Source organism: Amia ocellicauda, chromosome 10, assembly GCF_036373705.1.
Source record: "Amia ocellicauda isolate fAmiCal2 chromosome 10, fAmiCal2.hap1, whole genome shotgun sequence".
Lineage (NCBI taxonomy): Eukaryota > Metazoa > Chordata > Actinopteri > Amiiformes > Amiidae > Amia > Amia ocellicauda.
Genome location: NC_089859.1, coordinates 20,295,468 through 20,318,427, shown reverse-complemented (window position 1 = coordinate 20,318,427; position 22,960 = coordinate 20,295,468). Strand labels below are relative to the sequence as shown.

General features: G+C 45.2%; 1 protein-coding gene across 1 annotated transcript; it reads right to left on the bottom strand.

Annotated features, from left to right (window-relative positions):
- Window positions 1–12,984: 12,984 nt before the first annotated feature.
- On the bottom strand, window positions 12,985–17,026 carry fzd1 (frizzled class receptor 1). Its single transcript, XM_066715445.1, has one exon. The coding sequence runs from the start codon at window positions 16,760–16,762 to the stop codon at window positions 15,080–15,082; it is 1,683 nt and encodes a 560-aa protein (XP_066571542.1). The 5' UTR covers window positions 16,763–17,026; the 3' UTR covers window positions 12,985–15,079.
- Between the last annotated feature and the right edge of the window lie 5,934 nt (window positions 17,027–22,960).

The window sequence follows — 22,960 nt, the reverse complement described above, 5'->3', positions numbered from 1 at the left end:
GTTGGTAATTAGCTCTGTGCAATAGGAAAAGCCGAACAATCCCCAAGGATGGTTGGGTTAAAACACAAAGCAAGCACCACGGAGAATACTACAACAATGCAGACTTCAGGAACAGCCACGTGTTTTCCCCGCTTGCCAAACATCCCCTGATCAGAAATAACTCCAGCGGCACCCGCAGTCTCTCCTGCCACTGTCAATAGCGCTGCCAACCCCATGGCTCAACGGGGACAGCTGTGACATCGCCTTGCCAGCCTTATGACAAAAGGGTTCGGGAGACATTTCTCCATCAGGCTCTTCATCCAATCCTGCATTCACGCGTTTCATTTTAGTTTTTTTAATAATAAATTACCAGATAAAATGATCAGCGGTCGCTGTGAGATGCTCACAGAAACACAGAGAACAGCTTTGCATGGGCACTGCAGTTTATTACACAGAAAAGCCAACAAATACCACAACACAGACAGACAGACAGACAGAGACACGTGTCAAACAAGTTAGCAGGTAGACACATAAAGGCCTTCATCATTAGAGACTCATCCTTTTTTCTACAGTAAAGCTTTAGTTAGTTATTTTCAAATCACGTCTGAGAATTAAAAAAAAAAAAAAATCAGTTCTGTAGCAGATGTCTAATTTGTGTTTTATCATAAATTACTTTTGAAGGGCTGGTAATCATATCTAGTACAACTTTCTGTGCTCCTGAGAGACAGCAAACAAGCTCGGCTGATCTGGGGAGGTTTTTTGTCAGAATTACACTTTATACAGCCATGCAAAGCCTCTGAGAACAGCCTGGTGCATCGCAGCACTGCTGGAAATAATACTGCCTGATATCCTGTCATCGTGATTATGTTTTTATTTTTAATTTCTTAAGGCCTTAGAATTTGAAGCATAGAGATTAATCTCATATAAATGTGTTGTAAATATAGTACAGATAAAAAATAAATGTTATTTATATTCCAATCATAACTGGAATCACAAGAGTCATAAAAACAAATGGATCCAAGAACAAACAACACTGTGTGACATCATAGAAAGTGTCAAAATGGCAACAGAACACATCATAAGGAGGACTGACCAAAGACCGTGAAGATGACCACATAAATATGGTGTCTTTAAAGTGTACCTTGTAGATTTTCATGGCTGTTAAAATGGTGGACACCCAAATGACTACAGGATACAGCTGGCCTGGCGCAGGTTATTCACTCAGCAGGATATAGACAAACGACGGTTGCCTATTGGGTGCGGTTCCTATATAAGGAAGTGTTCAGCTTTAGTTTGGTGAGGGGGGAGTTTATGAGGTGTAGTCCTCTGCTTTGTCTATGTATCGTTGCTGGTTGAACGATTCTTGCCTGTATGAGAAACCTCTTTGTGTACCAATCCCTGCTATGGGACCCGTGCCACGAACAGTATTTTAAACTCAAAATAAAGAAAAGTTTCTCTGCTTATCAATACTGGTGCATGGCATTCCCAGTAACAATGGGAGAGTCTGAGGAATTAATAAAACAAAGTGCACAGAACCAGGCTGCTTGTCCACAACACATCTCTAATGTGCCAAAGACTTCATTGCTTTCAAGAATAATTCTGCCCGAGCTGTGGGATAATTCTTGCTGTAGCTGACAAACTCTTCAAGGAGACAGAGTGGAGAAATGAAATCTGTCTGATCCTAAAAAGAATGGCTGTAATGATACTGATCGTTACAGAAAGCAAATGAGGCTGAGCTCGTCCTGCAGACACATCCAGGCAGCGCACACACTTCTAAACACACACCTTCGCAGCAGATGATTTACCATCACTGACAATACCGAGAGATTCAAAGACAACCGACCGGTTCGGCCATCAATATTAAAATGCAGCGGCACTAAATATGGAAGTTTGTCTTGGCCTAAAAGGCAGCAAGTAGTTTTGAAATGATCAAGATGTTGACAGGCAAACTGCGGTTTTAATTAACACCAGGGGAGTAAGCAAGGATCGATATGTGCACCCTCATGATTTATTGAAAACCATCAGTCAAAATAATACTTTTTTTTTAAAGATGGAGCCAAAGTGTGCAGTCATGTATAAAACTAAATATATTGCATTGCTCAAAGATTTTACCAGAGTATTTTGAGGACACACACAATGAAGAGCCTCGTCGGTATGCTTGGGGAGAAAAAGAAACATTTAAATAAATTAATTAATAAACAGAGTTCTACTCCATTAGTTATTTTTAAAAACATTAAAAATGTCCCGACTTTTAATTCTCTCAGACTCAAGTTTTTTCTAGATTTTTCTCTGCTCTTTCCCAAACAGTGTTTGTAAAGCTAAACATCAGTTCCATTGTCTTTCCTTTGGCCATTATTTTGACCGTTTCCGAGCCGTGTCCTGTTCAGACACTGTTCTGTACTTGTACCGGACGACAACATTCGCCGTCCAAGGAACAGGATTCCAACTCATACAAACAGTACTCATACTGTGCAGATTGCCTTTGATAAATCAGTAACCAATGGATAACTATGAGAGCGAGCGATTCATTTTATTCCTAAACCTCCTCAGCTCAAGATAACTGTACAACAACAACAAAGACACTTCAAAGAAAACGTTAGTTGTTGCTGAAAACCCTACCTGATTGTGTGGGCGCTTTTCTACAGTCTCTACAGTAATTCATGTGTCACTTAATCACACGTCCAGATAACAGGGACACTATTGCATTCACAATGGACAGCAACAATTAAGAATGTTTATTTTGAGAAATGAACTGGGTACAGAAGTTAACAGTATATTTTCAGAGCAGTGGCCACTGTTGTGGTTTAAGTGTGACTGAACTTGCTTGAGTCTCATTGTTACCAAGGGGCTGTTGATTTAGTGTCGATCTTACATGCCCGTCCCGGACTGCAGTTCCAACAGGAGTGAGCCGATATGCAAGAGAGAGATTTTAGAGGACCACCCCAGCTCTCCAAGTCAGAGAGGCGCATCCTGAGGAGGTACACTGCCATCTCTGCAGAACCAGATTCTGCTAGTTTGATCAATTCTGTGACAGAAAAGCTCATCCAGATGTATCAAAGAGGAGGGGTGAAAAAAAAAGTAAAAATCCCTGGAATTTCGCATCACAGGAAACGGTTCAAGACCATTCCAAGACGGCTGGGAGACTTCTTCCAATTCCACTTTGGGGAAAAGGGTGAGTCTGAATCCAAAACACTCAGCACAGATCATTATGTGGGGAAAGTAGATTTTTACAGATGAGCAGAACTGACCTCATTCTCCCGAGGGACGCTCGGTGGTTTGTCTTTTCTCGCGTTGCAACAGATGAGCTGTGAAGACAGGTTTCTCCTGGGGAATGGTTAGAAGCAAAAGAGAGAGAGGCTCCTTGAATTAAATTATTCTTCAACTCATAAACACCCACTTCCTATAAGTCCAACGCGAATGTGAAAATGGGACAAACAGTCCTAATGGAAACATTATGTTTTTAGCATTATTACCAATACAGATAAGACCAGAATGAAGGAACAAAGTGGACTAATGTGTCAAGTGAGACACAGGAAGCAGGCGTGGACCATGAATACTGTCTAGCAGAAATGTTTTTGCAGATTGTTGCGATTCCACCCAGACACTGAGCGCTGTGATTCTCAGCAGAAATTAATTTGAGACCAGCTCTGGACTAAAATACATTTATAAACATCAAATATGTCCTTTATATGCCGGCTTCAAGGACAGTCAAGTGGCATCTTTGTTTTTCCAGGATGTAAATATCTTTATTAAATACCCCCCCACCACACCAGTCAGTCAGCATACAGTCCAAATGAACTAAACATATGAGGTTTATCCAACAAATCGGTGGCTTGGATTAAACGCATGCTGGCCTGTCAGACACTGTCAGACAGTGACAGACCGGGCTCGGCTCACCGCCAGTGGGCTGGCAGTGTGTGAGCACAGAGAGGCTCAGAGAGGAGAGGCCTGGTGCTGTACCATTGTGTACCCCCTGTGTTCAAATAATCGGGCTCTAAATAGCCCCAGCGTTTCTCCTGCAGTCTTTCAGTTCTTTCCACTGCCTGATCTGCCTTTATTAAGGCGGGGCAAAAGTGCATGTGCGAAACAAAAAGCACATTTACCGAAACTTTTTGATTCCTTGTTTGGGACCCAGAAGGGTTGGTAACAAACCAAACCTGTAACAATATTAAATTACTAAATCTCTATGAGGCCAACACTGAAACAGGTGCATATAACTGGGCTTCGCCTCCACTTTATAAACTGAGTCTGCTGCTTTAAAGACGTCACGGGTGAGGCTGTGCAGCCAGTGGTAAGGAGGGAGGCAGGTATCACAATTTAAACTAGACAATTACCTGAGGGTCCAGATACATGAAAAAGACAAGAATTTTAAAAAAGACAGCAGGGTCATCAAGTAAGTGAAAAAGGTATAATGTTCATTAACTGGTCTTAGAGGCTTTTACCATATTCAATTAATCAGTTTTCATTTAGCACAGCGCCCTTCACAGGGTGAACCATCAATAATTAAATATAATTACCATGAGGCACAGAGGAGAGAAAAACACAAACTCCTACAGGATGGCAGGTTGTTATAGGAGACCATGAATCTCTGGGGGTCTGTGGCTTCAGGCCTAGGCATAATTGTTGCCTCCCCTTCAGGCAGTAAAATGATGTTACAGCAGCAAGGAGATCAGAAAGTTGTTCAGTGGGGCTGCTGGCTGAGGTCTTCCCTCTGGTGGGGGCCTTTCACCGGCCCTCAGAGGTGGGGGTGCATTATCAGCCCTGCAGATTGAGGTGTCTGGTGAGCCCTCCAGGGTGGGGGACAGGATGCCTCGGGGGGCTATTGCTGGAAGACAAAAAGAGAGAGAATTGTGCTTAGCTACTGATAGCAAAATGCAGGAGATGACAGAATACATTGTCTATAGAGTGTCCATGGCTCACCGGCGGCACTGTGGGTTATTGGGACAAGAAAAACAGAGAAAAGATTAATCTTCAGTGATTTAAAGGCTAAGACAGAGGGGGCATCTCTTACAGAGGCTGGAAGATCTAGATTCTACAGTTTTGTACCCCCTAAAACCAAATGCTCGACCACCAGTGGTTTTCTTGTGTATTTTAGGGAGCACTAAGTAACTGGCTTCTTGGGATCTCAATGGCTGACCTGGAGTGCATTCAATAAGGAGATCTTTTAAGTAGGGAGGTGCCAGACCCATAAGTGCCTTAAATGCTAGTAAGAGCACTTTAAAGTCTATCCTGTAGCGCACGGCAGCCAGTGAAGAGAAGCCAATACTGGAGTGATGTGTTCATGTGTTTCTGTTTTAGTCAGGATTCTTGCAGCAGCGTTTTGGACTGAAGTGCAGAAATAGCTCTGTTTCTGCTTCCTGACAGAATGGCATTACAGTAATCCAATCTAGATGTAACAAATGCGTGTATCAATTTCTCAGTGTCATGTAATGAGAGGAATTGTCTCAGTCTAGCGATGTTTCTAAGCTAGAGGACGGAAGATCGCGACACAAAGGATAGATTATGGTGACAGATGACACCCAGGTTTCCTGCCATCTCCTTAGGGGAGAAATCAAAGTTATTGTTACTCAGTTCTGGCACTGCATGATGAGCATTTCGATTTTTAGTTTAGCATAAGGAAGTTTCTTGTCATCCACGTTTTAATCTCAGAAAGACAGCAGAGTAGTGTTTGTAAGGCTGTGCTATTGTGCTGACAAATATAATTGTGTGGTGTCTGCGTAGCTGTGATAATGAATATTATATTCCTCTGCGTTATTAGCTTAACCTGTAATGGAATATAAATGAGCCCATATGGCTGCGATGTAATTAAGCATCTTCTGAGAGCTCCCTGTGGTGGACCTGTGGAGAGACAACACCGAGGGCAGGCGTGTACACACACACACACACACACAGCTGCTGACGTGGGTGCACAACGCCGTCTTCATAAACACGCTTCGATTAAAAAACGTTTGCAATCCCCTCGGGTCCTGATCCCTGCGATTGATGCAGAGTTAGGAGTGCCTACAAACGTCTCCTGGGGGGATCTTTGCACACGGTGCTCTCTCCCATTATGCAGCACACTCTAATCATGAGCCTTAATTATTATTAGTACTGGGGCACTGGCGACACGTCTCATGGGGCGCTTGCTGTCAAAGGCTGCGTCTGGAATCCCAAAGGCAATCAATTTAGTTCTCATTCTTTCCTTTTCTCGCTCTCTTTCTCCTGTGTCCCATTTAATTTTTAGCCCTTCTAGTTTTCTTCGAGAGAGAGAGACAGCCGTGAAGAACGAATCGCGGATTAGCCGGGCCTGAAACGAGCTCTGGGACGAGGTGCACGCTGCCGAGTCCTGCTCAGCCAACAACAAATGCTGTCCAGATGTTGCCAGATTCGGGCTGGAGGTTCCCAGGCGGCAGTGGAGCCACAACAGAGGAGAAAGTGGATTGTTGAGATTCCTCAGGCCTTCTGTTCGGTTTTCCCTGCCGTAGATTTCATTTCACAAGAGCCGGGCTGCGGTCAGTGCCGGGGAGGGCTGGGGCCCCGGGAGGACGAGATACATGAAGAGGCAGCCGACTGCAGTGACTGGCAGTCTCTGAGTATCAGTCTCGTTAGATAAACACAATTTATATACAGATCTAAACATGCTGCCTCCCTGTAGTAGTGCAGTAGTACTTGGGGACACAAATGGAAATTGGGCTTCAAGGCATTCAAGACAGAAAACAGGAGACACTTCTTCACACAGAGAGGCGTCACAATCTGAACAAACTCCCCAGCGATGTGACTGAAGAGACAATTTGGGAACATTCAAAAACAGACTGGATAGGATCCTTGGATCACTTAGTTATTAATGGACACCAAACGAGCACGATGGGGCGAATGGCCTGCTCTCGATTGGACACTTTCTTATGTTCTTATGCTGCGCATTGTATTTTAGTTCCTACACCCCTTTAATCATTGATGGGATCTGTAGCTTTTCCCACCACCCTCATTAAGTGTCATTAAGCTCCTCTTGAGCTAAAAGACAGCCGAGGCCATCAGTGCTTTGACACAATTATCTCTGCTGCCATCTCTGCATACAACTTCCTGCGCTTTGTCATTCTAACAAGCAGTCTAGGGACTTTTTAAAAGTCTCTTCACAAAGGGATTATTTACAATTGCAGTCGTACAGCAACCAGTCATTCCACCTCGTGCGGGAGGTGTTGAAAGAGGCCACCGCGAGGCTGAGTGAGATTGGGGCAGGTCCAAACAGCTGGGAGCAGGAGGTGTGCGAGTGCATGAGGATGGGGGGGGGACTATTAGCTATTCCAAGAACTATTATTTTTTCTGTTATTGATAACAACCATTTTTCCCCTGTCTACATCACTGTGAGGGGCCCAGAAATCCCTCAGCACTGTTCAACACAGATGCTGGTCTAACTGACCGCCATCGGTTCCATGCAGATTAGAAATGTGTTCACTGCTCTGTTCTACCTGTGTAAGACTCTGAGCCGTTTTGTCTGAGGTTTGTTTCCTCTCCGTTTCCTCTCCATGCGTTTAATTCCACTGGGGGGGAAATGCACGAGTAATTTTATACAAAAGCATGCGGGAAGTCTTACAACACAACAACAGCTATTGTGGAAGAGGAGAAGGGATATAACTGAAATCACATGAAGAAGTAAATATGTTTAACTTGTTTGTCTGAGACGGAGACGACACTGATTAACTGCTGAGAAGCTTTCCTTCTTGAAATAATAGAAGTAAAAATAAGTAGGTATTTTCTTTCCCTTTAGTTTAATATTCCAAATGTTCTGAGTCACACAAAGAGGAGAGGAAACACCAGAGACCCGAGTCCACCCTGAATACAGTCAAACAACCTGAATCCCTGCAGACAATGGGAGCTGTCTTTACTTTAAGAGTATCATCAAAAACATCTGGGTTTTCCTTTCCCTACACAGCAGCATCAGGACCTTTTAAACCATCCTTGTTCTGCATCACAGAAACAATATGCCCAGGACAGCAAAGCTGGTGGAATAAAAAAAAATACAATTAAATAAATGCAAAGACAAATCAATTGATTGGTGAATTATGCAATGAAGTTGAGAGTTGTTTCAAGTGCATTGCAGTGTCAGGCTGTTTAGATTGAGCCAGGCCACACAATGAAGTCCTGAAATGAAATACAAGGTGCTTTTATAAGAGAGTAGGTGCTACCTTGCTTTTGTAGCATGTACATTGCTCTGAGCCCCAGCTCAGGTTTGAACCGTGACAGATAACATCGCCACGCCACAAACTGGTCGCATTACACACTCCACTGACCTCACAGAGGGCTCCCGTCACCCCAACGCACTCATGCACACAAGGAGTCCTGTTACACTCTCCTCTTTCTTTCATCCGCAGCGAGTGAATGGCATCAGTCTTAGGGAGATCCGAGTCATGGCACCAATGTGGTGATTCGAACCAGGCTGCATGATCTGCACCATCCAGCTGCACCCAGTACAGTGAAAAACTGCACCAAAAGAGCGCTCTCTGTGGGAGGTTTGTCACTGATTTCACAGAGGGGTTACATCACCATAAGGAGTTAATTTACACAAGGAGCAGCCATTCACGGACAAAACCAGCACAATTTTAACCCCTGCTGACCCAGAACAAAACACCAATGGGGAAAGACGCTTAGAAACCAGTGAATGCACATCGATGCCCATTAAAGAGAGGACAGTATTTGTAAGGCGCCTTCTCAAAACTCTACACTGCAGCTTCTTTTTTAAAGTCATAGTAATAAGTCAAAATAAAAACAGGAGGAAAACCAATCCCTGTGTAGTTGATCAGGTCACTCCCTCGTGGGAGCAGCTGTGTGGGGCTGAAGCAGGAGATTGTACCTGACCAACCATAAAAGCACTCCTTCAGCAGCATCAATGGGTTTATGTTGCTGTTCTGACCTACAATTAATTGCTCATCAGAAAGCCTGTGTAAACCAGAGTTCCAGAGTGGCACACAAGGCAAGGAAATAAACTATATCAAGACAGGAAGTCTGGTGATATGATATGATATGATATGATTGCAGCACTAATTCAACTGAATTGCTATGGAAACTCTGGACTTCAATGTAGACCGTTCCCATGTCTGCTCAATCAAGACCAACCCAGCAACCTTTCAGCAATTACAAGCACAGGTGAGCAACTCTGCGAACATCTCCACACGTCTGTCCATTGTTGGGTCCATTGTTGCTTTCATGCAATAGTGTGAGGAGAGTCACATTTTAAGTGATCAAATATGTTACTCTGAGTATCAAAAATGTTCACTGTGTTTTTGACACTGTGATGCGTAAATATTTCAATTAAGGACCAGGGCGTGGTTTAATTGAGGGAATGCCGTGATTGGTCGAACTCGTCAAATTGATTAATTAATCTGCAGGACGGGAGTGGTCCATTGATGTGTTACTGACTGTTTAAATGTGTTTTGAGCGACTATATTTATTATCAGGTTAACATGTTATGTATATATTCGTGTATATATTCGTTATGACAATACGGCACAGGAGACACAGCGGGGAGGGGGGGGGGCACTAATAATGTAGTCAATGAGTATCAGATTTATCTTTCTCAGTCAAACGCAATCAATATAATTTGGTAACACACACTTTGTGAATACAAGGGACAGACTAGTGTTAAAGACAAGTAACAGAAAAACTGAGCAAAAAGCGGTAGTGCATGCGTCTCATAATTACAATAAATAATTAAAGAGATCCATCATTAGTATTCCCATTAGCAGCTGCAGGGAGGCGGGACAATTGACAAGCCTAAAGGTTTCATGAATTCTGCACCGTGTCTTGTAATGAACCCGTTTACTACAGAGACTACACGTTGATGCCATCACACCTGTTCATTGTGTGTGAGCCTCCTTTATCTCAGGTCATGATGAGAGCAGGACCTGGACCAGTCCAGAGATGGCAAGATGAGGGGGTCTCTCTCAGCGCACTGCGCACACTCACTGAGGAAACCGCGGGAGAGCCGTGTGTGGTGACTTTCACAACGTGGTGTAAATCAATAATAGACACGATGCCTCATATAGCCTAAAACCCAGCGACGGACACGGACGTACGTTTATAATATAATAACATAAATGTAATTGTATATAGCGCCCTTCATATTAGAACACCTCGACGCTCAGAATGTAATCAAACTGAATAACCAATCAACAGACAACAGAAATGTTGCTATCTTAAGCATTAGCCTTTACAGTGCACTTGGATGTTTCAAAAGTGTACAAAATGACACCGGCAGCTGTCATTGTGGCAACAACAGGGAAGAAGAAAGGGCTGTAATCAGTATTGTCTGGAGCCCAAACCGCATTAAAACCGGTTCTCTGGAAACCCAAGGAGCTGGACACTGGAGTGGCCTTGCAGACACTAATCAGGAGATGTACTGTACCTTACAGCCCAGGCCACTGCGCATGCACGACACAAACCCCCCGGCTGGGATTGACGCCGGGTCGATACTGGCCCACAGCACAGCAGTGGCACAATATTGGGATAAAATAAACCCAGGTCGGGCTGCCTCAGTTGTAGACTTTCCTTCAGTAATCCAAATTATTATACAAATATCTTATGTTATGTATGCGCTTCTGCCCCCTCTATTTGTTCCCCTAATTATTCAGGCAGGTTTCATTATGACGCTTCTTCACAGATGTTTGTGGGATCAGCTGACAGGAGATTGACAGGATGGTCGTGTCTGGGGTCCCTCACATGTCACATGGGGAAACCTTATGACCCCCAGCTATGAAGTCAGGAGGCTGTTGTTGTTGTGGGGCCATTTCTACATGAAGGATTTACAATATGATCTGCCAATGAACATGACACAGATGTGCCTAAACATGTCTGTAATGTTGCCTGTTAAACACATCTACATTTACGATGTAAACACATCGGCCCTGTTTAAAATGGGGCCTAAATTAACACTTTTTTTATTTTTGGTTTCTTTCTTCCCCACTTTGCAAAAGAAAAAGAAATGGAGACTGCAAAGTGATCTGAACCCGGGCTCTGAAACATTCCCCACACACACACACGTCCTGCCTTTCTGCAAGGTTGTGACAGCCTGACGCGAGGGTGCAAAGTGCGCACTGTATCTCACACAGCTCCCGTGTGCGTCGGCCCTCGCTGGGTTATAAATTCCAGCGCGCTGCTGCAGCTCGGCCGACGGGGCAGGAATGCGGCGCGCAGGCATTCTTCAGCCTGGTATTCATCAACACGCGCTGGCAAACCCACATTACAACCAACCTGGAACCAGAGAGTGACTAACGCTGAACACAGGAGAACGCAGTAACCACACTGTCTGCCTGGAGTCTAATTCACAGGGTTCAGAGACAAACACACAACCTGGCGTGGTGCTTAGTGTCTGGAGAGAGAGAGGCTTGGGGGGGGATTCACAAAATGTCACCTTTCAGGAAGAGATAAACAGTTATTGTCCTATTGTGCTCTGGCAGGAGTATTACACACATTGGTCTGCATTGTGTTCATGTAAATATGGCCGCAGGTCCTGCTAGCCCCTCCAAAACCGTGCGGTGTGTAGAGCCAGGAGAGAGAGAGCCATAAATCTGCTCTAATTTCTCTCCTCCGAATGAGGAGCTTGCCCAGGCTTGCGCTCAGTCATGGCCGGATCCCGTTCCCCTTCAGGAACCTCATTACTTCAAGAGTTCACCAACACAGAGAAATGTACCATTCAGGGGGGGGGAAAGGAAGAAAATCAGATCAGTGGCAATAAGTTATTGTCGGTACACAAAAGCAAGGCTGTTGTCCTCGAGCTCCTCAAAGCAGCCTCAGTCGATTCTATAAATAGGGAGTCAATTCCAATACGTTTCTTTTTCTTTTCTTCTGACACACGCGTGACCCATCTATAGAATCCACCATGAATCCATGGCTGGTCTGATGTCAGGATTGGGCCTGGAGAGATTCAGCGAAGAGCGGCCGCTGTAGAGGCCTTCACGATGAAGGAAACAAAAACCCAAACCAGAAGACTTCACTGCTGAGGTAACCGAGGGGAAACTGCACAACGTTCATGCAGACGGTAAAAAATGAGAAAGGAGCTCCGAAATGCGTGCTGGATATCGGTTCACAAGGGGAGCAGAAGTGTCAGAAAAGCATTTCCACAGATCCCCATCACTTCATTTGTGTGTCAGAAAATAGAATCAGGTTTCAGTCTCAAGTTCACAGACGGTCTCCACTGCTGCGACAAGCAGAACGGACACCGACAACAGGACAACAGTATCGTATCTTTACTCGGAACTCATTTAAATAAAACATTTACTAAGTGTGATAAAAAAAACAAAAAAACACATCGATCGAGGACTTTTGCGTCACTTAATATCCCTTTTAAAGTAGGTTTATGAGTTTCGAGAAAACCAAACACTTTAAAATTTTAAAACCAGTTTCACTCCTTAACATGTGGCTGACAAATCTGAGCATCACACTAATTGTAACTATTTAAAAGACCTGCAAACGTTTTAAAAGCTTCAGGGCAACCACACCTACACATCAGAGGCGCACACTCATAAAACTAATAAAGAATCAATATTTGTCTTGTTGAATTAACAACCCATTCTCCCCATTTCTATAACAAAGCTCGTCTTTCAACAACTTACCCTCGGCGCAGATTCCACCTCCGGGAACACATTTTAAAACTGAGGAATTTAAATCAAACATTTCCCTTAATTGAGTTCTGATGTTCCACTATTCTTTTTACATTCAATGTTGCGGAAGATTCAGTAAAACACAAAAAACACAATAGCAACAACAACAAAGACATCCTATTTGCATAACTGAAGTGAGCAAGAAGAATAATACCACTAATAAAATCATACTCCACTTCCAGACCATCTTCCAAACTCCAGGATATTTCCACACGCTCATTCACTTCTTAAAATGGTCAAGTTACCCAAAACAAAATATCCCTTTTAGTTTAATCCTATACATATAAAGCAGGAGATAAAAGCCCTCAAAACAACAAAGAAAAGGAAAAGAAAAAACAATGATGGGAATATTCCAAACCACAGAGACACGGTATTTTGTACAAAAGTGGGAATTTTTATTTTTAGAGAAATTAAAAATATGGAATATATAAACCTTCTATTGTTCTATAAATATAAAGGATTCTTTGATAGTAAAACAAATAAATGCATACCAGAAAACAACATTGCCATGGGGGTGGAAGAAAAGTATAGTTTAATAATATAGGCTTTTATGCTTTTAAGATGAAAGACTTCTCAGAAGCATGCAGCAGAGCATTTAACTGGGGAAAAATGTCTGTGAAACAGAGGCAGATGCAAAGCCCCCCAAATTAATACAATAAAAAATAAAAAAGCAAAAAAAACACGTCTTGTGTCTCGCACTACGTCACGCACAGCCTGGTGTATACAGATCCCGAACGAGTCAGTCGATACAAACAATAATACTTTTGCAGTAAAACACCAGGCTACTCTGGGAATTTTCTTTGTACTTGTGCAAAGCAAGACAAAGCTGTGTTCACAAAGCCTCTCCCTCGGGTCCCAACGCCTCCTGGGCCGCCGGTTACGAGAGCTGGGTTTTCCACGACACCGCTCTGAGCCGAGACGCACGCACCGAGACTGCAGGGCTGGGAGCAGTATAGGGTGGCAGGGCAGGCCTACAGGGAAAGCCAGCACTTTAATCACACAACCAGCACAGTGTGTGTGTATCAACAAGCAACCCCCACTACATTCACTGAGCATCTACACACCCGTGAAATGTCCAGACCTTTTCAAATGGGGAAAAGAAAGAGGGAGGAAAAAACATTCCTGCTCTCAAGAATAACAATGGGAGTTTATTCAAATCATTCTGAAAGCTGCCCTTTTCCCTTAAAACAGCAATTTATCTTTACTTTAAACCATACACACTCACCATGTACACACACTCACAACCACACGCACTCTCTCTCTCTCACACTCACACACAATCACACTCTCTCTCACACACAATGCCTTTTCTCATTTCCACCAGGCTGAATGGCTCATCCTCCTCTCCTGCAGAAAAACCACCTCAAACCTCCAGTTCGATCCATTTCACGATCTCTCTGCACTTGTTTAACTCGGCTGTGCCGCTTCATTGGGTTCCCCACAACTTCACACACATCCGATTGATCGACCAACCAAAAAAAAACAAACAGAAAAAGCAGATCCTTTTAGCTCTTCAGATTTCATTGTGCTTGTAGTTGTCCTTGAACACTTCTCCATCTGTCTCTGGTGTTAATATTTCAGCTGTTCTCCCTGTAAGGGCAGTGCAGCTGAATCCACAGCCATCACACGCACTGCAGAGACGGGTCACTTTAAAGAGCCGCTTCAGACACAGACGACCTTCTAAAACTGCGGCTCTGTTATCTATTATTAAACCAGGTGCATTGATGGCTTTCTCAAATCCCTATATTTATCAATAAAATATTTATATTACTACATCTGACACGCGCGCACACACACACACACACACACAGCTATTTCAAAGGGCATTGGGCAATTTGTTGAAATCAATTGGGTGATTAAACATTTTTAAAACCTTCAGAGAAAAATAAGGATTTACTTAATAGATTTTACATAAAGGGGGAAATATCATAAGTTTTTAGGTTGAATAAAATAAAATTAAATTAAAAAAAAACACTCCCCAAACTTCAATTTCTAAATGGTTGTGGATTTCAAACACTTGTTACACAGACTGTATTATTGTGGTTTGGTTTTTGAGATGCTCTGCCCTGAACCTGGCGTGGCACTAGAAGGCATTCAGACCCAAAGAGAAACATGTTCAGATATAAACGCGCTCCTCTCAGTCACCGTTCCCAGTCAGTGGTCAAGAGACAGAGGGGCGACTGCCAAACCCACAGACTCACATCCCCAACGCTCTGTGAGTGTAAAATAATTCAGTACCTTTTTTTTTTTTTCTTCTCCAAAATACTTATAAAAACAATTCAAAAAGGAATTTATGCTTCTCTTTTTTTTAAATACAAATATATATACTTACAAAAATCTCACAAATGCTATTTACAACAAAACTTATAATAATATAATCAAAGAGCGTCCGTCACATCTCCAGACGAACAAAACAAAAAAACAAGTCCTCAGTCCAGTATAAAACACGCAGGGCTGGGTTTCCCGTCTCACACCGTCGTCTCGCCCTGCTTACTGTTGGCCAGTCTTGTGTAAAATTTCCTCCAGGAATTGAGTGTTTTCCCAGACCAAATCCAAAACCCCGAGGTGATGCCCACGATCAGAGTCATGAGATACTTGATCATGAAGACGGTGAAGTCCGGGCTCATCTGCGGATGCCCATGAGGCGGGCAGGGGATGGCATAGGCCTTGCAGGCCTGGCTGACCCAGCTTTTTTCCCACTGTTCCCTGAAGGCCTGCTCGTAGAAATAGCAGGCGATGACGATGGTGGCGGGCACGGTGTACAGCACGCTGAAGATGCCAATCCTCACCATCAGCTTCTCCAGCTTCTCTGTCTTGGTGCCGTCGTGCTTCATGATCGTCCGGATGCGGAAGAGCGACACAAAGCCGGCCAGGAGGAAGGAGGTGCCGATGAAGAGGTACACGAAGAGGGGCGCCAGGACGAACCCACGTAGGGCGTCCACGTTGTTGATGCCCACGAAACAGACCCCGCTCAGCACGTCCCCGTCCACCTGCCCCACGGCCAGGATGGTGATGGTCTTGACGGCGGGCACGGCCCAGGCCGCCAGGTGGAAGTACTGCGAGTTGGCCTCGATGGCCTCGTGGCCCCACTTCATCCCGGCGGCCAAGAACCAGGTCAGGGCCAGGATGACCCACCAGATGGAGCTGGCCATGCTGAAGAAGTACAGCATCATGAACAGAATGGTGCAGCCCTCCTTCTTGGTGCCCTGGACCACCGTCCTGTAGCCGTCGTCGAACTTGTCGTTGCAGACCACCCTGTCCTCCAGCAGGAAGCCCGCGATGTAGGCGATGGCCACCATGGTGTAGCAGCCGGACAGGAAGATGATGGGCCGCTCCGGGTAGCTGAAGCGCTTCATGTCCACCAGGTAGGTGAGGACGGTGAACAGCGTGGAGGCGCAGCACAGCACCGACCAGATGCCGATCCAGATGCGGGCGAACTTGAGCTCCTCCTGGCTGAAGTACATCATCCCCTGCGGCTTGAGGGGCTCGCAGGGGGCGCCGCAGTCCATCTCCCCCAGGAAGTGGTAGTTCAGGTAAGGGGGCACCTTGAGGGACTTGGGGCAGGTGAAATGCGCCCTGGGGTGCCGGGGGTCGTGGGGGGAAGGCGCGGTGACGGCGGGCGTGGGGTTCAGAGGGGCGCTCTCCCCGGACATGTTCTGCCCCACGCACAGCTCGCCGGCGCCGTGGACCGGGAAGGTCTCGCAGGCCAGCGTGTCCGGCCACTGGAAGCCGAACTTGTTCATGAGCGCCTCGCAGCCCTGCCGGGCCCTCTCGCACAGCGACCGGCAGGGCGGCAGCGCCTGCTCCAGCACCGTGCACACCGGCGCGTACATGGAGCACAGGAAGAACTTGAGGTCCGGGGAGCACTGCACCTTGACCAGCGGGTAGAACTGGTGCACCTCCAGCCCCGCGTCCTCCTGGTTGGTGTGGCCCAGCAGGTTGGGCATGATGGTCTCGTTGTAGGCGATGTCCGTGCACAGCGGGATGGAGATGGGCTGGCAGAAGCCGTGCTCCGGCACCGACATGCCCCGCTCGCTGTACTGGCCGCCCGCCGCCCCGCAGCCCAGCAGCGCGACCCACACGCACAGCAGGCGCCCCCGCAGAACTTTGCGCGGATCCGCCCGGGCGCCGAAACTCCCAGAGCCGCCCATCGTGCCCGCCGTCTCTGCCCCTCTGTTTCCGAAGAGAGGGAGGAGGAAAAAGAAAGAAAAAGTATCACTTCGCTCCCCGCGCCGACTCTGTCCCGCTGCGGGTAATTCCCAGGTAAAGTGTCCCCACGCTGAGGGCTGGGCCGGGTCCGTGTGGCGGCGGTGGGAGTGCAGCAGCCCGGCAGACAGAACCGCTCCGCTCCGCTCCGCTCGCAGCCCGACCGCTTGTGTCCGTCCGGCAGCTCCGCCAGAGCGGTTTCCAGGCGCCCCGCCGCCTCCCCTTCTCGTGGAGAGGAGGGAGGGACCTTGAAACAGATGGCACCTTTCTAGGGACCGTCTGCATTTTACAGTTTTGTGTTTCAGGTTTTGTTTTTGTTTTTATAATTCGGACTACGTATGCATGCACGCATGTATGTATATGTGTATGCACGCATGTATGTATATGTGTATGCACGCATGCATGTATGCTGTCCTGTAATGAAAGTGCTTCGCGATATAAGGGAAAGAGTTGAACGAATGGTCGCCGCCAGCATAAGTAACAAGTACACGACGCTCAGAAGAGCACAGTAATAAGAAACAAAGGGCAACACGCCACTGCCCGTGTTTACTGTTGCGCGTCTGTGTGTAAAGTAGATATCTGGGTACTTTGAGGGGAAGATAAAGTGTAAAGAAGATGCACACGATTATTGAAAACTGCTCAGAAAGGCACCGAGAAACAGCCTCCATATGCGCGGTGCTTACAGTGAAGGCGCTTAACAACAGTGTTTGTTTTGACGAGACAACAACTTTGGCAACTGATGCTTTTATTTAATGTCGTTTTTTCACTCAGTGTACAATGTGATCATGTGTGAAGATGAATAACAGAACGAGATCCGCAGCTCAAAAACACACCTAGTGTCCCAAGTCCAGTGATAGTGTTGTATCGAGTGAAAGTGCTGATCCAGGAAGACAGGTTACAATGTCACCGCAGTGTCAGAGAGAAACACGCGTGATGGATCATTACGTGATTAACTTCATTTATTTGCTCTAAACGGATCAAACTCAGGAATGTCTGTAGATTAATTCATCTGATATGAACAAACAAATACATTGTTTATTACCGACACAATTAAAATCATAAGATATATATATATATAAAGACACAAAGACTTTTATTTTTGTATTTCTATCTTGTGCATGTCTGAATACAAACTACACTTTTAGTAACAGTACAGTACCAGACAGCTACAGGTGAACGCCATCGATCAGTATGCAGAGATATATACACTCACCTAAAGGATTATTAGGAACACCATACTAATACTGTGTTTGACCCCCTTTCGCCTTCAGAACTGCCTTAATTCTACGTGGCATTGATTCAACAAGGTGCTGAAAGCATTCTTTAGAAATGTTGGCCCATATTGATAGGATAGCATCTTGCAGTTGATGGAGATTTGTGGGATGCACATCCAGGGCACGAAGCTCCCGTTCCACCACATCCCAAAGATGCTCTATTGGGTTGAGATCTGGTGACTGTGGGGGCCAGTTTAGTACAGTGAACTCATTGTCATGTTCAAGAAACCAATTTGAAATGATTCGACCTTTGTGACATGGTGCATTATCCTGCTGGAAGTAGCCATCAGAGGATGGGTACATGGTGGTCATAAAGGGATGGACATGGTCAGAAACAATGCTCAGGTAGGCCGTGGCATTTAAACGATGCCCAATTGGCACTAAGGGGCCTAAAGTGTGCTAAGAAAACATCCCCCACACCATTACACCACCACCACCAGCCTGCACAGTGGTAACAAGGCATGATCTGAATGTCTCAACAGAAATCGAGACTCATCAGACCAGGCAACATTTTTCCAGTCTTCAACTGTCCAATTTTGGTGAGCTTGTGCAAATTGTAGCCTCTTTTTCCTATTTGTAGTGGAGATGAGTGGTACCCGGTGGGGTCTTCTGCTGTTGTAGCCCATCCGCCTCAAGGTTGTACGTGTTGTGGCTTCACACATGCTTTGCTGCATACCTCGGTTGTAACGAGTGGTTATTTCAGTCAAAGTTGCTCTTCTATCAGCTTGAATCAGTCGGCCCATTCTCCTCTGACCTCTAACATCAACAAGGCATTTTCGCCCACAGGACTGCCGCATACTGGATGTTTTTCCCATTTCACACCATTCTCTGTAAACCCTAGAAATGGTTGTGCGTGAAAATCCCAGTAACTGAGCAGATTGTGAAATACTCAGACCGGCCCGTCTGGCACCAACAACCATGCCACGCTCAAAATTGCTTAAATCACCTTTCTTTCCCATTCAGACATTCAGTTTGGAGTTCAGGAGATTGTCTTGACCAGGACCACACCCCTAAATGCATTGAAGCAACTGCCATGTGATTGGTTGGTTAGATAATTGCATTAATGAGAAATTGAACAGGTGTTCCTAATAATCCTTTAGGTGAGTGTATGTGTGTGTGTCTGTAACAAAAGTATGTGCATGAGTGTCTTTTGGTGTGTGTGTGTGTGTTTGTGCTGCAGGAGGTGGGTGTCAGTTTACTAATCTAAATCCTTGATGTGCCATTTACCACTAAGTTATTCACACTGATTTCTAATGGGTGTTTCCTTTTTACCAGAATGCCGTGTTTCCAGCACCCCTGGGAGGGAGATGAAAGTCATTTAAAATCATCACTGTTTGTTTCCAGGAACCCCACAGCGATAAGAAACTTCTTTCAAGTCCAACTCCAACACTACAACTGCGGTCGGACGGGGAGAGACAGTTCTCATCCAATGAGGACTCGGGGCTGTCAAGAGCACCTTTGGTTTTGATTGTGCTAAAAACTGCTGGTAGAAAAAGATATCTGTTATTTGGGAGTGCTGTATTTCAGCCTAAAACATCTATGTGTGTGTAACTGTATGCTAGCCAACCAGTTTATTCAGACAAATAATGGGTGAAAATTCTGCACTGGAAACACTGTACATGATAACTCACACGGTAATCCCTTAATCTTATTTTTCAACAAATCACTATCATTCATTCGCTAGTGGCTGTTCTCATGGAGTATTGTGGTATGTGGGACCTCCATGGTGCTGCACTTGTGTCAATATTGTGCTTTTGCAAACCGTAAGTCACTTGTGTGACTAATAACATAACCAAACCAATGAAACACCCATACAAACAAAAATTACATTAATCGAGATATTATTCACACACAGACAGACACATATTCTCTCTTTCTCACACATACACGATTAAATCTAAATTTCACTGAGTTTTCATCTAATGTTTCACACTTCAAGGAGTCAAATGAATGTAATAAATACACAAACAAACAAACCAACAAGAACAGATAGTCTGCTGGAAAATATTTATATTTCTGCCATCAAAGACTGAAAGCCAATAGTTCACAATTGATAGGAGATCAATGAAAAGTCTCTGCTATACCTGGGAAAAATAAGGTCTAACCGTCAAGGACCAGAATATACACTTATACACTTATTTCTGAAGTTGGATTGGTCTCTTAATTTTTTCCAGAGCTGTAACATTTGTATTGAAAGGCTTCATGCCAGGCTTTAACTCAACAGTACTGCCACTACTGATATATGATCTAGACGCCACAATAAAGTACACAGTCATGCTTTACAGGAAATACAGTGCATGCAGAAAGTATTCACAGCGCTTCACTTTTTCCACATTTTGTTATGTTACAGCCTTATTTCAAAATGGATTAAATTAATTATTTTCCTCAAAATTCTACAAACAATACCCCATAATGACAACGTGAAAGAAGTTTGTTTGAAATCTTTGCAAATTTATATTAAAAAACTTTTACCACCAATTACAGCCTCAAGTCTTTTTGAGTATGATGCTACAAGCTTGGCACACCTATTTTTGGGCAGTTTCTCCCATTCTTCTTTGCAGGACCTCTCAAGCTCCATCAGGTTGGATGGGGAGCGTCGGTGCACAGCCATTTTCAGATCTCTCCAGAGATGTTCAATCGGGTTCAAGATGTGGAAAAAGTGAAGCGCTGTGAATACTTTCCGGATGCACTGTAAGTGTAAATTTAAATCCAGTACAGTTCCCACACCTGTACTCTGCCACAGTGTGCCATAGAATTGGCCAAAGAGACGGTTTGGATGCTGTAACGTGTGTTTAGCGCTTATTTTTAGGCTGCTGGACTTATTCTTGCCAACAAGTTAAGTACACAGCAGGAGCACAGAAAGAGTCCCAGTCCGGAGAGCTGCCGAGATGGTCCTCCAGCATCTTGACCATTAGACCAGGTCTGGACGAAAGCTTTCTGAAACAAATGGCAGGTTTCAATACTTTCCCTGGTTGTCAATCAGCTGATGCAAGTCGAACACATAAACACGGATCAAGCAATAACACCAGCACACAATCCCCTGTAGTGGACAGTGATGCGCCCACCCCCCTAGAAGCTTTATGACTCCACGTTGTGCACTTCCCCCAGTTTTGGATCATTTATAGAAATACTGCAAATACACAGAGTTCAGCTGGAGCGTCTCATAAAACACGCAGAATATTGAATCTAACACTCCTGATGACAATGACTCTTAGAACGCGCCCTCAACACACTTTGTCCCACAGCACCCAGCGGGCGATTCAAAACACACACTATGAGAAGCAGGAGTCCTGAGTGAGAGGGACGCCCCCCGATCCTGCAAAGTCCCGGTCCAGGTGTGACCTGACAGACCACCAGAGAGAGAACTGTCCATAACTGAACGTGTCGATATCTTAAGACTCAGGTTCGTCTCTGTACCAGCACTTCTAAAATCTAACCGAAATCACAGGAGGCACAGGCAATCGTTTCTCACAGATTTCATTAAGCATAAAGACTTCAAAGGCTGTTTCTGTGTCATTAATTAATTTCCCACAAATGCATCTCCCCGATTCTTTAATGAAGTATAAATATTTATAACCAAGATAAATATATGCCAAAAGATTATTATATGTACTGTACACTCTCTTTTTTTATTACATTTACCCCAAAAAGGCCCTTTTTCTCCGAGAGTGTTATACGTGCAGTTTAAAGACACACAACTGGGTTATTCACGAGGCAAAGAAGGAGTCCATTAATTCTCAAGGACTTCGAACTGAAAAACATTGTCAGAGATTTACTTGTAGTTTGTGGGACGTTTCAGTTCAGAAATGTTCAGAAACTTAAGTCACAGAGTGAAGTCAGAGCTGGTTCACTTTGCCCTCAGTTGAACCTCACATCATTTGTCTATATTCTGTTCATGCCACTGACTATCCCAGAATGCACCAGGCTGCTGTACACACTTCACTTCTTTTGTTAATTACGTCCACTCGTTGAAGTGTGGGTAGCTAGCTTTGGGAGATTATCGATCTATTATATATACGAGACCTAAGGAGTGGGACCCGACGTCCTGTCTGCTGGGATGGGCAGCGCTGGAGGTCTGAGCCGTATTCACAGTGGGGCTGGATTAATGGAGGGACGGGGAGGAGTGTGAAATCGAAGCAGATTTCGCAGTGACAGGCGCACAGCTGGGGAGTGACCGGCTCTGAACACACAAGGGCGGGGGGGACTCTGCTGCAGGGGCTGTGCTTTCCCCACTCCAGCGGCCCCCGTGGTGAGCAGCCAGAGACCCTCGCAGGCCTGGGAAAGAACGCTGTCTCTGCAGTGGCCATGAGAACGTGACGACACACACGACTCACACGCAGCAGACACACGCCAGCGGCCGAGCAGCGGGGACACCAGACACTGGAGTTGGGTTGTCCTGGAGCACCAGAGTGACTCTTTCACACAGAGAGGCATCACAATCTGAACAAACTCCCCAGCGATGTGGTTGAAGCGACAATTTGGGAAAATTCAAAAACAGACTGGATAGGATCCTTGGATCACTTAGTTATTAATGGACACCAAACGAGCACGATGAGGCGAATAGCCTCCTCTCGATTGGACACTTTCTCATGTTCTTTAATTCCTGCACTCAGAGCCAGGCCTCTATTGGGCTCGTATCCTGCGACCTGATGTTGTTTTCTGAAGGCAGGGGGTCGGACCAGTCGTCCCACGGAGGCGAGGGTGGCACAAGTCCCTAGCATCCTCCACCTTTTCTCTCGCTCCTTCCAGAAACGTTTATAAAAGGGCTCCCAGGTGGACAGAGAGACAGTGACGCCGGTGGCTGGTTTGAAAAGCAGGACACTCACTCGAGCAGGGGGGAAGGAAATGAACACACGGCAACAAGGGGTC

Coding starts and splice junctions, on each gene's coding strand:
- fzd1 (XM_066715445.1), bottom strand. CDS start 16,762: ATGGGCGGCTCTGGGAGTTTCGGCGCCCGGGCGGATCCGCGCAAAGTT.